The sequence below is a fragment of the Balaenoptera borealis genome (assembly GCF_965194805.1).
Source record: "Balaenoptera borealis genome assembly, chromosome: 19".
NCBI classification, from domain to species: Eukaryota; Metazoa; Chordata; class Mammalia; order Artiodactyla; family Balaenopteridae; genus Balaenoptera; species Balaenoptera borealis.
The window spans coordinates 54,226,857-54,240,849 of NC_138878.1; the positions used below are offsets into that span (position 1 = coordinate 54,226,857).

Below are 13,993 nucleotides of genomic sequence, written 5' to 3' on the forward strand. Positions count from 1 at the left end.
TAGAATAATGTGGTAAAATGCATTAATCTTAAGTGTACAAACTGAGACATTTTTATACATTTATGTATTTGTGTACCTACCACTCAGGTCAAAATACAGAGCATTTTCAGCATACTAGAAGATTCCCTCATGTCCCTTCCCAGTAAATACCCCTTCAGGGGTAACCACTATTTTCTATCACTGAGATTAGTTTTCTAACTTCATATATATGGAATCACATAGAATGTACTCTTATTTCTGACTTCTCTTATGACACATGTTTGTGAGATTATCTATGTTGTTATAAGTAGCAGTAATCTGCTTTGGGGAGTGTGTGTGTGTGTGTGTGTGTGTGTGTGTGTGTGTGTGTGTGTGTTTATGTGTATAGTGTCCAACTGCATGAAATACTATAATTTATTCCATTTTCTGTTGATGTTGATTTGCGTTCTTTCCAATGCTGGGCTATTTTGACATATATTCTTTGCCTTATCCTCGATCAAAACAGACCATCAGTGGGGAGTTCCCTGGTAGTCTAGTGGTTAGGATTCGGCACTTTCACTGCCGTGGCGCGGATTTAACCCCTGGTTGGGGAACTGAGATTCTGCAAGCCGTGTGGCATGACCAAGACTTTAAAAATTATTAAAAAAAAAAAAAAAAAGACCACTAGAAAAGCTGGGTTTACCAACTACGGGAAGTCTCACTACAATATATTCATTGACCTAGGTGCCAATGAAAAACTTACTTCTGCTAATAAATGTTCACTTTTATCCTTATGGACAATGCAAATTATGTAATGAATTTCTGCCCTTGTTTACCTATTATAATGAAATTCAAAATTGAAGCCCAAGTTTAATCTCTCTGAATGAAAGCATTTCTGCATAATCATATTTTAACGCTTTCCTGGTCTTAACCTTCCAACTCTGTTTCCTCTGAAAATATGTTTTATCTGTACAGGATTTTCCAATTTAGTGTATGGATTACTGCAATTCCCTTAAACTGTACTGTAAAATAAGGCAGGGAACAAATATACTACTTAAAATTTACCTGCAACTCAGTCATTTCCTTTTCTTTCTGGGAGTGAACTGGGCCTGAGAAGGCAGAGCTGGAGAAGAGAATAAAAGCCATTAAACAAGGTTTGTTTTGCAGTTTAAGAAATCTGCACCCACAAGGTAGATTAAAGGTCACTCTATAGCAAAATGATACTTGGAGCCATCAGAAAGGCCAAGAATATACATTCCCCAGGTATAAAGATGACTACTACATCATGTGGAGCTTATGCATATGGTGAACAGGAATAGGAGTACATATGTAGGAGATGCCCCATGAATTTATCAATAGCTCTGTATCAGAGAATAAACAGTTCACGTGGAGCAGAAAGATATATAGCTTCATGAAAGCACATCACCAAGAAAATTATGAAACTGACAACATACCTAAGGTATTTTAATGTACTGAGACTTTTAAAAAGAAATATTTTAAGTATAAACTAAATGGGAATTTAACTAAAATGGTGATGATTTTATATTTTGAGAAAAGAGTCAGGAGAAGTTTATGTGTGTGAGTGATGTGTATCAGAGGTACTGGTGGTGGTAAGAACGTTTAATTCTTATTTTCCATAGTATAAAAAATCTAAATCTGAAAAGTGTCAAATAATAGCAGGATAAACATATGATTTGGAAAAACGGAGTAAACAAAAGAAGGCACAGTTAAGAGTTCAAAGTGATTCTTTCTGGGGACAGGAATTAGAGATGGGGAGAAAAAAGGAACAGGGTATAGTTTTTCTTATTCTTATTACAAGTCTAGTAGCACTATTTGATTTTTTTAAAAAACAATTAACATATTATTTCGCCCAAATACAAACTGAATCATAAAACAATGTACTACGTACAATTAATAATATTATGTATTATGTAATATTCATAATATAATGTACATGCTTATACGCATGGGGTAAATAATGCATGATTATACGTATAATGTAGTATGTACTATCAACAGGTTAATGCAGGGGTCCCCAATCCCCCGGCGGTCCGCGGCCTGTCAGGAACCGGGCCGCACAGCAGGAGGTGAGTAGAGCGAAAGCATGGCACTCCCCATCGCTGGCATTACCACCTGAACCATCGCTCGCTGGCATTACGGCCTGAATCATGCCCCCCGCCCCAGTGGAAAACCTGTCTTCCAGGAAACTGGTCCCTGGTGCCAAAAAGGTTGGGGACCTCTGGGTTAACATACACGCTTATAAGCATGGGGTAATTAATTAATGCACGGTTATACATATAATGTATTATGTGTGGCAGCGGTCCCCAACCTTTCTGGCACCAGGGACCGGTTCTGTGGAAGAAAATTTTTCCACGGATGGTGGCGGGGGGGGATGGTTCAGGCGGTAATGCGAGCAATGGGGAGTGGCAGATGAAGCTTTGCTTGCTTGCCCGCCGCTCACCTCCTGCTGTGTGGCCCGGTTCCTAACAGGCCACAGACCAGTACCGGTCCGCAGCCTGGAGGTTGGGGACCCCTGATGTATGATATAATATATATGCAATTCCAGGACACCTAAATCAATCAACTCTCATATCAACACAACGAGGTCTATATTATGGACAATGCTCAGAAATTTGTGGATCAAATCATAGTTTTATACCCATTTTAGTACCACTAAAATACTTTGAAAAATGATCCGCATCAATATTATAAATTCATTAAGAAGCTAAACAGCATTAACCTGTTAAGTTAAAGACTGGGAGTTAGGGGGACTTCCCTGGTGGCACAGTGGTTAAGAATCCGCCTGCCAATGAAGGGGACATGGGTTCGATCCCTGGTCCGGGAAGATCCCACATGCTGCGGAGCAACTAAGCCCCTGCGCCACAACTACGGAAGCCCACGCACCTAGAGCCCGTGCTCCTCAACAAGAGAAGCCACCGCAATGAGAAGCCCGTGCACCATAACAAAAAGTAGCCCCCGCTTGCCTCAACTAGAGGAAGCCTCGAGCAACAACAAAGACCCAATGCAGCCAATAAATAAATAAATAAATAAAAATACCTTAAGAAAAAAAAAAAAAGACTGGGAGTTAAAACTCCCCTTAATGATATGCTACAACTGGATATATCAACATGATTTATTACTAGTCTATCAATAATTCTACTCCTATTTATTATATTCCAACTAAAAATTTCAAAATATATTATTCAAACCGAGAGTTGATGTCTACCAAAATACAAAAACAACCTACCCCTTGAGAAACAAAATGAACGAAAATCTATTTGCCTCTTTCATTATCCCAACAATAATAGGACTTCCTATCATTATCTTAATTATCATATTCCCAAGCATTTTACTCCCAACACCTAATCAACTAATCAATAACCATATAATTTCTATTCAACAATGACTAGTTCAGCTAACACTGAAACAAATAATAGTTATTCACAATCACAAAGGACAAACCTGAGCACTAATACTAATATCACTCATCTTATTTATTGGATCAACAAATCTATTAGGACTATTACCACATTCATTTACACCTACTACACAACTCAATAAATCTAGGAATAGCAATTCCCCTACGGGCAGGAACTGTAATTACAGGCTTTTGCCATAAAACAAAAGCATCCTTAGCTCATTTTCTACCACAAGGAGCACCGGTTCCTCTTATTCCTATACTAGTAATCATCGAAACTATTAGCTTATTCATTCTCAACCAATAGCTTTAGCCGTACAATTAACAGTTAACATCACAGCAGCACATCTATTATTCCTTTAATTGGAGGAGTGACTCTAGCATTGCTGAATATTAGCACCACCACAGCCCTCATTACATTTATTATCCTTGTATTACTTACTACCCTCGAAATCGCCATTGCCATAATTCAAGCTTATGCATTTACCTTACTAGTAAGTCTTTATCTACATGACAATACACAATGACCCACCAAACCTATGCATATCACATAGTAAATCCCAGTCCCTGATCCCTTATAGGAGCTCTCTCAGCCCTTCTAATAATAACATCAGGCCTAATTACATGATTTCACTTCACTTCAACATTATTATCACTAGGCCTTAACAACGTATTAATGATGATGAGACATCATCCGAGAAAGCATTTCCCAAGGCCATTATACATCAGTTGTTCAAAAAGGACTTCGATATGGAATAATCTTATTATTTCAGAAGTCCTCTTTTTTACTGGCTTTTTTTGAGCCTTCTATCACTCAAGCCTTACCCCTACACCTGAACTAGGTGGATGCTGACCACCAACAGGCAGCCGTCCCCTAAATCCATTAGAAGTAACACTTCTTAATACCTCTGTATTAAGGGTATCCATTACCTGAGCCCACCACAGCCTCATAGAAGGAAACTGCAAACACATACTCTAAGCTCTTATTACAATTGCCCTAGGCTTTCATTTTACAAGTCTACAGGCCTTAGAATACTACGAAACATCCTTTACAATTTCAGATGGGTCAACTTTCTTCATAGCTACAGGATTCCACAGACTACATGTAATTATGGCTCTACTTTCCTTATCATTTGCTTCTTACGTCAATTAAAATATCACTTCTCATCTAACCACCATTTTGGCTTCGAAGCTGCTGCCTGATATTGACATTTTGTAGATGTAGTATGACTATTCCTTTACATATCCATTTATTGATGAGGATCTTATTCTTTCAGTATTAAACAGTACAGTTGACTTCCAATCAATTAGTTTCAGTATAATCCAAAAAAGAATAATAAATCTAATACTGACATTAATTACAAACATAGCACTAGCCTCACTAATTGTATTAATTGCATTCTGACTTCCCCAATTAAATATTTACACAGAAAAAAATAAGTTCTTATGAATGTGGGTTTGACCCTATAGGATCAACACATGTACCATTTTCCATAAAATTTTTCCTAGTAGCCATTACATTCCTCCTTTTCGACTTAGAAATTGCTCTCCTTTTACCCTTACCCTGAGCATCTCAGACAAATAATCTAAAAACAACATTCATTATAGCTTTATTCCTAATTTTATTACAAGCAACAGCCTAGCCTAACCAAAAAGGACTAGAATGAACTGAATATGGTAGTTAGTTTAAACTAAAATAAATTATTTTGACTTGTTAGATTATGATTAAGTTCATTACCAAGTGCCTTTAGTATATATAAATATTATTATAGCATTCACAGTATCTCTTATAGGATTATTAATATATAGATCTCACCTAATATCTTCACTATTATGCCTAGAAGGCATAATACTATCACTATTCATTATAGCAACCCTGATCACTCTAAATACACATTCTACCCTAGCCAGCATAATGCCAATTGTTCTGCTAGTATTCACAGCTTTCAAAGCCGCACTCGGACTGTCCTTACTAGTAATAGTATCAAACATATATGGCACTGATTATGTACAAAATCTTAATCTCCTCCAATGTTAAAAATTATTATTCCTACAATTATACTAACACCACTAACATGACTATCAAAGAACAGCATAATCTGAATTAATACCACAGTCCACAGCTTATTAATCAGTCTTATGAGCCTTTTCTTCTTAATCAATTTAATGACAATAGCCTCAACTTTTCACTAATTTTTTTTCCGACTCCTTATCAACACCATTATTAATTTTAACATGATTCTTCCCATTAATACTAATAGCCAGCCAAGTTCACCTATTCAAACAATCATTAACTCAAAAAATTATACATTACCATGCTAATTATATTACAAATATTCCTAATTATAACACTCACTGCCATAGAATTAATCTTATTTTATATTTTATTTGAAGCAACACTAGTCCCGACACTTATTATCATTACCCAATGGGGTAATCAAACTGAACGACTTAATGCAGGAGTTTATTTCTTATTTTATACACTAGTAGGATCGCTTCCACTCTTAGTAGCACTAGTACATATTCAAAATATCACAGGCTCACTAAATTTTCTAATACTTCAATATTGAACACAAGCAATATCCATCTCCTTATCCAACATTTTCATATGACTAGCCTGTATAATAGGCTTTATAGTAAAATACCCCTTATAGCCTTCACCTTTGATTACCTAAAGCATATGTAGAAGCCCCCATTGCAGGATCCATAGTCCTTGCAGCCGTACTACTAAAACTCGGAGGCTATGGTATATTATGAATTACAACAATACTAAACCCATTAACAGATTTCATAGCATACCCTTTTCTCATACTCTCCTTATGAGGAATAATCATAACAAGTTCAATTTGTTTACGACAAACAGACTTAAAGTCACTTATCACATATTATTCTGTCAGTCACATAGCACTTGTTTTCGTAGCCATTCTTATCCAAACACCTTGAAGTTATATAGGAGCCACCGCTCTAATAATTGCCCACGGCCTCACATCATTCATATCATTCTGCCTCACAAATTCAAATTACTAACAAATTCACAGCCGAATGATAATTCTAGCCAGAGGTCTACAAATATTCCTCCCATTAATAGCAACGTGATGACTACTAGCAAGCCTAACAAACCTAGCTCTACCCCCAACTATTAAGCTAATTGGAGAACTATTTGTAGTAGTATCATCCTTCTCATGATCAAATGTCACCATTATCCTAACAGGAATTACTATAGTAATTACTGCCTTATACTCTCTATATATGTTAATCATAGCACAACAAGGCAAATATACAAACCCTATCAATAATATTAAGCCATCATCCATACGAGAAAATGCTCTCATAACTCTTCACATTTTACCTCTCTTATTCCTATCGTTAAGTCCCAAAATCATTTTATGGCCCTTATACTGTAAATATAGTTTTAAAAAACACTAGACTGTGAATCTAGTAACGGAGACTAAACCTTCTTGTTTACCAAAAAAGTATGCAAGAACTGCTAATTCATGCCTCCATATCTAACAGTATGACTTTTTCAAGCTTTTAAAGGATAGTATTGATCCATTGGTCTTAGGAACCAAAAAATTGGTGCAACTCAAAACAGAAGTAATAAACTTATTTACCTCTTTCACACCAGTTACACTATTTATACTAACAATACCAATCATAATAACAAACGCCAACATCTACAAAAGTAACATATATCGATCCTATGTAAAAACCACTATCTCACATGCTTTTATCACCAGCTTAATTCCAACAATAATATTCATTCACACAGGACAAGAAAGAATTATCTCAAGCTGACATTGAATTACTATCCAAACTCTTAAATTATCACTTAGCTTCAAACAGACTCTTTCTCAATAATATCTGTGCCAGTGGCATTATCTGTCACATGATCTATTATAGAATTTTCAATCTGATATATGCACTCAGATCCTAACATCAATCGATTGTTTAAAAACTCCTTTTTCTTATCACAATACTAATTCTTGTCACTGCTAACAATCTTTTCCAGCTTTTCATTGGATCAGAAGGAGTTGGAATTATATCTTTTCTACTTATCGGGTGACAACATGGATGAGCAGACGCAAATACAGCCGCTCTCCAACCAGTTTTATATAATCGCATTGGAGATATTGGATTTATTATTATCAGTAGCATGATTCCTATTTAACTTAAACGCATGAGACCTACAATAAATATTTATACTTAACCTAAATCACCCAAACCTGCCTCTAACAGGACTTGTATTGGCCACAACTGAAAAATCCGCCCAATTTGGCATCACAAATGACTTCCCCCAGCAATAGAAGGCCCTACCTCCATCTCAGCCCTACTCCACTCAAGAATAGTTGTAGCAGGTACTTTTCTACTTATCCGCTTTTACCCTTTAACAGAGAATAATAAATTTATCCAAACAACAATATTATGTATTGGAGCAATTAGCACATTATTTACAGCAGTATGCGCTCTTACCCAAAATGACATTTAAAAATTCTTGCCATCTCTACTTCAAGCCAATTAGGCCTTATAATAGTAACAATCGGTATTAACCAGCCTTACCTAACATTTCTCCATATTTGCACACATGCCTTGTTCAAGGCCATACTATTTACATGCGCTAGATCCATTATTCATAGCCTAAATGATGAGCAAGACATTCAGAAGACAGGTTTATTTAAAGCAGTACCTTTTACCACAACAGCCCTCATTATCGAAGTCTCGCACTGACAGGAATTCACTTCCTCACAGGATTCTACTCTAAAGACCTAATCATCAAAATCGCTAACATGTCATATACCAACACCTGAGCCCTACTAATAACTCTCGTCGCCACATCCCTTACAATTGTCTATATCACTCACATTATTTTCTTTGCACTATTAGGACAAACTTTTCCACTTTAATTCTAATTAATGAAAACAACCCACTCCTAATCAATTCTATTAAATGTTTACTAACTGGAAGTATTTTCGCTGGATTTCTTATCTCCAACAATATTCCCCCAACAACAATTCCACAAATGACTATACCTTATTATTTGAAACTAACTGCCCTTGCTGTAACCATCTGGCACTGAAATCAACCTCACCACACAAAACTTAAAATTTAAGTACCCTTCAAATTTCTTCAAATTTTCCAACCTCCTAGGGTATTTTTCCATTATTATACACAACTTCCCACCATACTTAAATTTATCAGCAAGCCAAAAATCACATCAGCCTTCCTAGATTTAATCTGACTAGAAAGTATCTACCAAAAACTACTTCCCTTATTCAAATAAAAATTTCTATGCTAGTATCAGACCAAAAAGGCCTAATCAAACTATATTTTCTTTCATTCCTCATTACCCTCACCCTAAGCATAATTCTGTTTAATTACCACGAGTAACCTCTATAATAACCACAACACCAATAAGCAATGATCAACGGGTAACAATTACTAGTCAAGTACCAGAGCTATACAATGTCGCAATTCCTATAGCCTCTTCACTAAAAAAACCCAGAATCTCCCGTATCATAAATTACCCAATCCCCTAGTCCATTAAACTTAAATACAATCTCCACTTCTTCATCCTTTAAAACAGGGGTCCCCAACCCCCGGTCCACAGACTGGTACCGGTCCACGGCCTGTTAGGGACCGGGCAGCACGGCAGGAGGTGAGTGGTAGGCAAGCGAGGGAAACTTCATCTGCTCCTCCCCATCGCTCGCATTACCGCCTGAACTATGCCCCCCATCGCTTGCATTACCACCTGAACCATCCCCCACCCCCCTACCCGCCGACCGTAGAAAAATTGTCTTCTACGAAACTGGTACCTGGTGCCAAAAAGGTTGGGGACCGCTGCTTTAAAACATAGAATACTATTGAAAATTCTATCAACCCTGAAAGAAATATACCTAGAACGGTCTTATTAGAAACTCAACCTTCAGGATACTGCTCAGTAGCCACAGCTGTCGTATAACCAAATACTACCAACATTCCCCCTAAATAAATCAAAAATGCTATTAGACCCAAAAACGAACCACCAAAATTCAACACAATCCCACAACCAAAACCACCACCTACAGTCAACCCAAGTCCACCATAAATAGTTTTTTTTTAATTAATTTATTTTATTTTATTTATTTTTGGCTGTTTTGGGTCTTTGTTGCTGTGCGCGGGCTTTCTCTAGTTGTGGCGAGCAGGGGCTACTCTTCGTTGTGGTGTGCAGGCTTCCCATTGCGGTGCCTTCTCTCGTTGCGGAGCACGGGCTCTAGGCACGCAGGCTTCAGCAGTTGTGGCTCACAGGCTCTAGAGTGCAGGCTCAGTAGTTGTGGTGCACAGGCTTAGTTGATCCACGGCATGTGGGATCTTCCCAGACCAGGGCTCAAACCCACATCCCCTGAATTGGCAGGAGGATTCTTAACCACTGTGCCACCAGGGAAGCCCTAGGTGAAGGTTTTGAAGAAAAACCCACAAGACTAATTACAAAAATAGTACTTAAAATAAATACAATGTATGTTATCATTATTCTTACATGGAATCTAACCATGGCCAATGACATGAAAAATCATTGTATTTCAATCCTAAGAACACTTAATGACCAACATCTGAAAATCATCCATTAACAAAAATTAACAATGCATTTATCGATCTCCCAGCTCCATCAAACATTTCATCATGATGAAATTTTGGTTCCCTACTGGGCATTTGTTTTTGTTTTTTTCTGGGTTTTTTTTGGCCCCGCCACAAAAAGATCCCCACCCTGGCTTGCAGGGATCTTAGTTCCCTAACCAGGGATTGAACCTGGGCCCTCAGCAATGAGAGCACAGAGTCCTAACCACTGGACCACCAGGGAATTCCCTAGTTCTACAAATCTTGACAGGTTTATTCTAGCAATACATTATACATCAGATACAATAACCACTTTTTAATCAGTAACACATATCCGAGACGTAAACTATGGATGAATTATCGGATATCTACATGCAAATGGAGGCTCCATCTTTTTTATTTGCCTATTTATTCATGTAGGACAAGGATTATACTATGGATCCTACACCTTTTAAAAATATTTACTTATTTTATTTATTTTCTTCTTTTTAAATTTTTTTGGCTGCATTGGGTCTTAGTTGCGGCACGTGGGATCTTCGTTGAGGCATGCAGGATCTTTTGTTACGGCACGTGGGCTCTTCGTTGTAGTGCTTAGGCTTCTCTCTAGTGGTGGTGTGTGGGTTTTCTCTCTCTAGTTGGGGCGTGTGGGCTCCAGGGCGCATGGGCTCTGTAGTCGTGGCCCTCGGGTGAGCACATGGGCTCTGTAGTTTGTGGCACGTGGGCTCTCTCATTGAGGCACGTGAGCTCAGTAGTTGTGGCAAATGGGCTTAGTTGCCCCATGGCATGTGGGATCTTAGTTCCCCAACCAGGGATCAAACCCATGTCCCCTGCATTGGAAGGTGGATTCTTTACCACTGGACCACCAGGGGAGTCCCAGACCCTACACCTTTTCAGAAACATGCAACACTGGAATCATCTTATTATTTACAGTCATAGCTACAGCATTCATGGGCTATGTCTTACCTTGAGGACAAATACTCTGAGGAGCAACAGTTAATACTGTTCTCCTCTCAGCAATCCTATGTATCCGCACAAGCCTCGTCAAATGAATCTGAGGTGGCTTTTCAGTAGATAAAGCAACTCTTACATGATTCTTCGCCTTCCATTTTATTCTCCCATTTATAATTGCAGCACTAGCAGCTGTCTACTTACTATTCCTCCACAAGACAGGCTCCAATAATCCCACAGGAATCTCATCTGATATAGACAAAATTACATTTCACCCCTACTGTACAGTCAAAGACATCCTACGTGCCTTGTTACTAATTTTAATACTAATAATATTAGTGCTATTTTCACCCAAACTACTAGGAGACCCAGACAACTACACCCCAGCAAACCCTCTCAACACACCACCTCATATCAAGCCAGGGTGATATTTTCTATTTGCACATGTTAATTCTATGATAAATTCCTAATAAACTAGAAGGAGTATTAGCCTTAATCTTTTCAATCTTAATTCTAGCATTTATCCCAATTCTTCACACATCCAAACAACGAAGCATAACATTTCCACCTCTCAGCCAGTGCCTATTTTGAGTACTAGCAGCAGACCTATTAACACTAACATGAAGTGGAGGACAACCCGCAGAACACCCCTTCATTATGGTATTTGTCTTTCTGTTTCTGACTTAGTTCACTTCACATGCTAATCTCTAAGTCCACCCATGTTGCTGCATTTCCATTTATTTTTAATTTATTTTCTTTCATCATGTTTTTTTTTTCATTTTCAGCATACATTGCCTGTACATACTTTGTGAGATTTATTAAGTATTGTATTTTGGGGGTGCTAATAAAATGGCATTTAAAATTTTACTTCAGCAGCAACATGGATACAACTAGAGATTATCATATTAAGTGAAGTCAGAAAGAGAAAGACAAATACCATATGATATCACTTATATGTGGAATCTAAAATATGATACAAGCGAACCTATCTATGAAACAGAAACAGCCTCACAGACATAGATAACAGACTTGTGGTAGCCAAGCAGGAGGGGAAGGGGGAGAGATGGAGTGGGAGGTTGGGGTTAGCAGATGTAATCTATTATATACAGAATGGATAAACAACAACGTCCTACTATATATATAACACAGGGAACTATATTCAATATCCTATGATAAAACATAATGGAAAAGAATATTAAAAAATGTACATATATGTATAAATGAATCACTTTACTGTACAGCAAAAATTAACACAACATTGTAAGTCAACTATACTTCCATAAAAAATAAGAAATAAAAAAATTCTATTTCAAATTCCAATTGTTCATTGCTGGTATATAAAAATAACAGACTTTGTATACTTATTACGTATCCTACAACTATGCTAAAGTCACTTGGTAGTTCTAGGAGTTTTTTTAAATATAAATTTATTTATTTTTTATTTATTTTTGGCTGCGTTGGGTCTTTGTTGCTGTGCGCGGGCTTTCTCTAGTTGTGGTGAGCGAGGGCTACTCTTCATTGCAGTGTGTGGGTTTCTCATTGCGGTGTCTTCTCTTGTTGTGGAGCATGGGCTCTAGGTGTGCAGGCTTCAGTAGTTGTGGCACACGAGCTCAGTAGTTGTGGCTTGCAGGCTCTAGAGTGCAGGCTCAGTCAGTAGTTGTGGCACATGGGCTTAGTTGCTCCGTGGCATGTGGGATCTTCCCGGACCAGGCCTCGAACCCGTGTCCCCTGCATTGGCAGGTGGATTCTTAACCACTGTGCCACCAGGGAAGCCCTATTCCAGGAGTTTTTTATAGTTCTTTGGTGTCTTCTATTTAGAGAATCATGTTGTCTACAAATAGAAAGTTGTATTTCTGTTTTCCAATTTGTATGCCTTTATGTCTTTATCTTGCTTTGTTCACTGGCTAGGATTTCCAGTAGGATGGTGAATAATGGTGGTGACAGAGGATATCCTGGCCTTGTTCCCAATCTTAGGGGTAAAGCATTCAGTATCTCATCATTAACTATAATGTTAGCTCTAGTTGGTTTCTGTCTCTGTTGTTGTTTTTTTTCAGAATGTAAAGAATGTTCCCTTCTATTCCTAGTTTGCTGAGATTTTTTTCATGAGTAAATGCTGAATTTTCTCAAGTACTTTTTCTGCATCATTGAGATAATCATATGATTCTTCTTCAGTCTCATATTATGGTGCACTACAATAACTGATTTTCAAATAATGAACTTGAAGTTCATCTTGCCTTCCCAAGATGAATCCATTTGGTCACGATATATTATCTTTTTATATACTGCTAAATTCAATTTTTCAATTCAATTTTGAGGATTTTTGTTTCTATGTCTGTGAAAAATATTGGTCTGTAGTTTTCTTTTCTTGTAATGTCTGTCTGGTTTTGGTATCAGGGTAAACCTGTTTCATAAAATAAGTTGGAAAGTGTTCCTCCTCCTCTATTTTCTGGAAGAGTTTATATAGAATTGTTATAATTTCTTCCTTAGATGTTTGCTATTTCACCTGTGAAATTACCTGGGCATAGAGTTTCCTTTTTAGAAAGTTTTTTTTTTTAATTGAGGTATAATTGACATATAATATTATATTAGTTTCAGGTATACAGCACAATGATTTGATATTTGTATACATTGCAAAATGATTACCACAATAAGTCTAGCTAATACTCATCACCTTACATAGTTACAAGATTTTTTTCTTGTGATGAGAACTTTTAAGATCTACTCTCAGCAACTTTCAAATACACAATACAGATTATTTTTAACTATAGTTGTCATGCTGTACATTATATGCCCATGATTTATTTTATTACTGGAAGTTTGTACATTTTGACCCTCTTCACTCATTTCACCCCCCTTCCCTCTCCACCTCCCCCCTCCCCTCCCCTCTGGCAACAACCAATCTGTTCCCTATAGCTATAAGCTTGGATTTTTGTGGGGGGGTGGGTTTGTTTGTGTTTTTAGATACCACATAAGTGAGATCACATGGTATTTGTCTTTCTCTGACTTATTCCACTCAGCATAATGCCCTCAAGGTACATTCATGTTGTCACAAATAGTAAGATTTCCTCTTTTTTATGGCTG

The 13,993-nt window shown here is 37.4% G+C and overlaps 1 protein-coding gene across 5 annotated transcripts in view; it reads right to left on the minus strand.

The window, feature by feature from the left end:
• The window catches only part of ZNF569 (zinc finger protein 569), a 76,694-nt gene that overhangs the window by 40,749 nt on the left and 21,952 nt on the right, over positions 1 to 13,993 (minus strand). For 4 of the 5 annotated variants that reach the window (XM_082367285.1, XM_082367286.1, XM_082367287.1 and 1 more), the window contains exon 3: positions 1,024 to 1,081. The exons of the other annotated variant lie outside the window; for it this stretch is intronic. In XM_082367285.1, the coding sequence (XP_082223411.1) occupies positions 1,024 to 1,081 (58 nt within the window). The remainder of the gene's footprint in view (positions 1 to 1,023; positions 1,082 to 13,993) is intronic. 5 annotated transcript variants of the gene reach the window in all.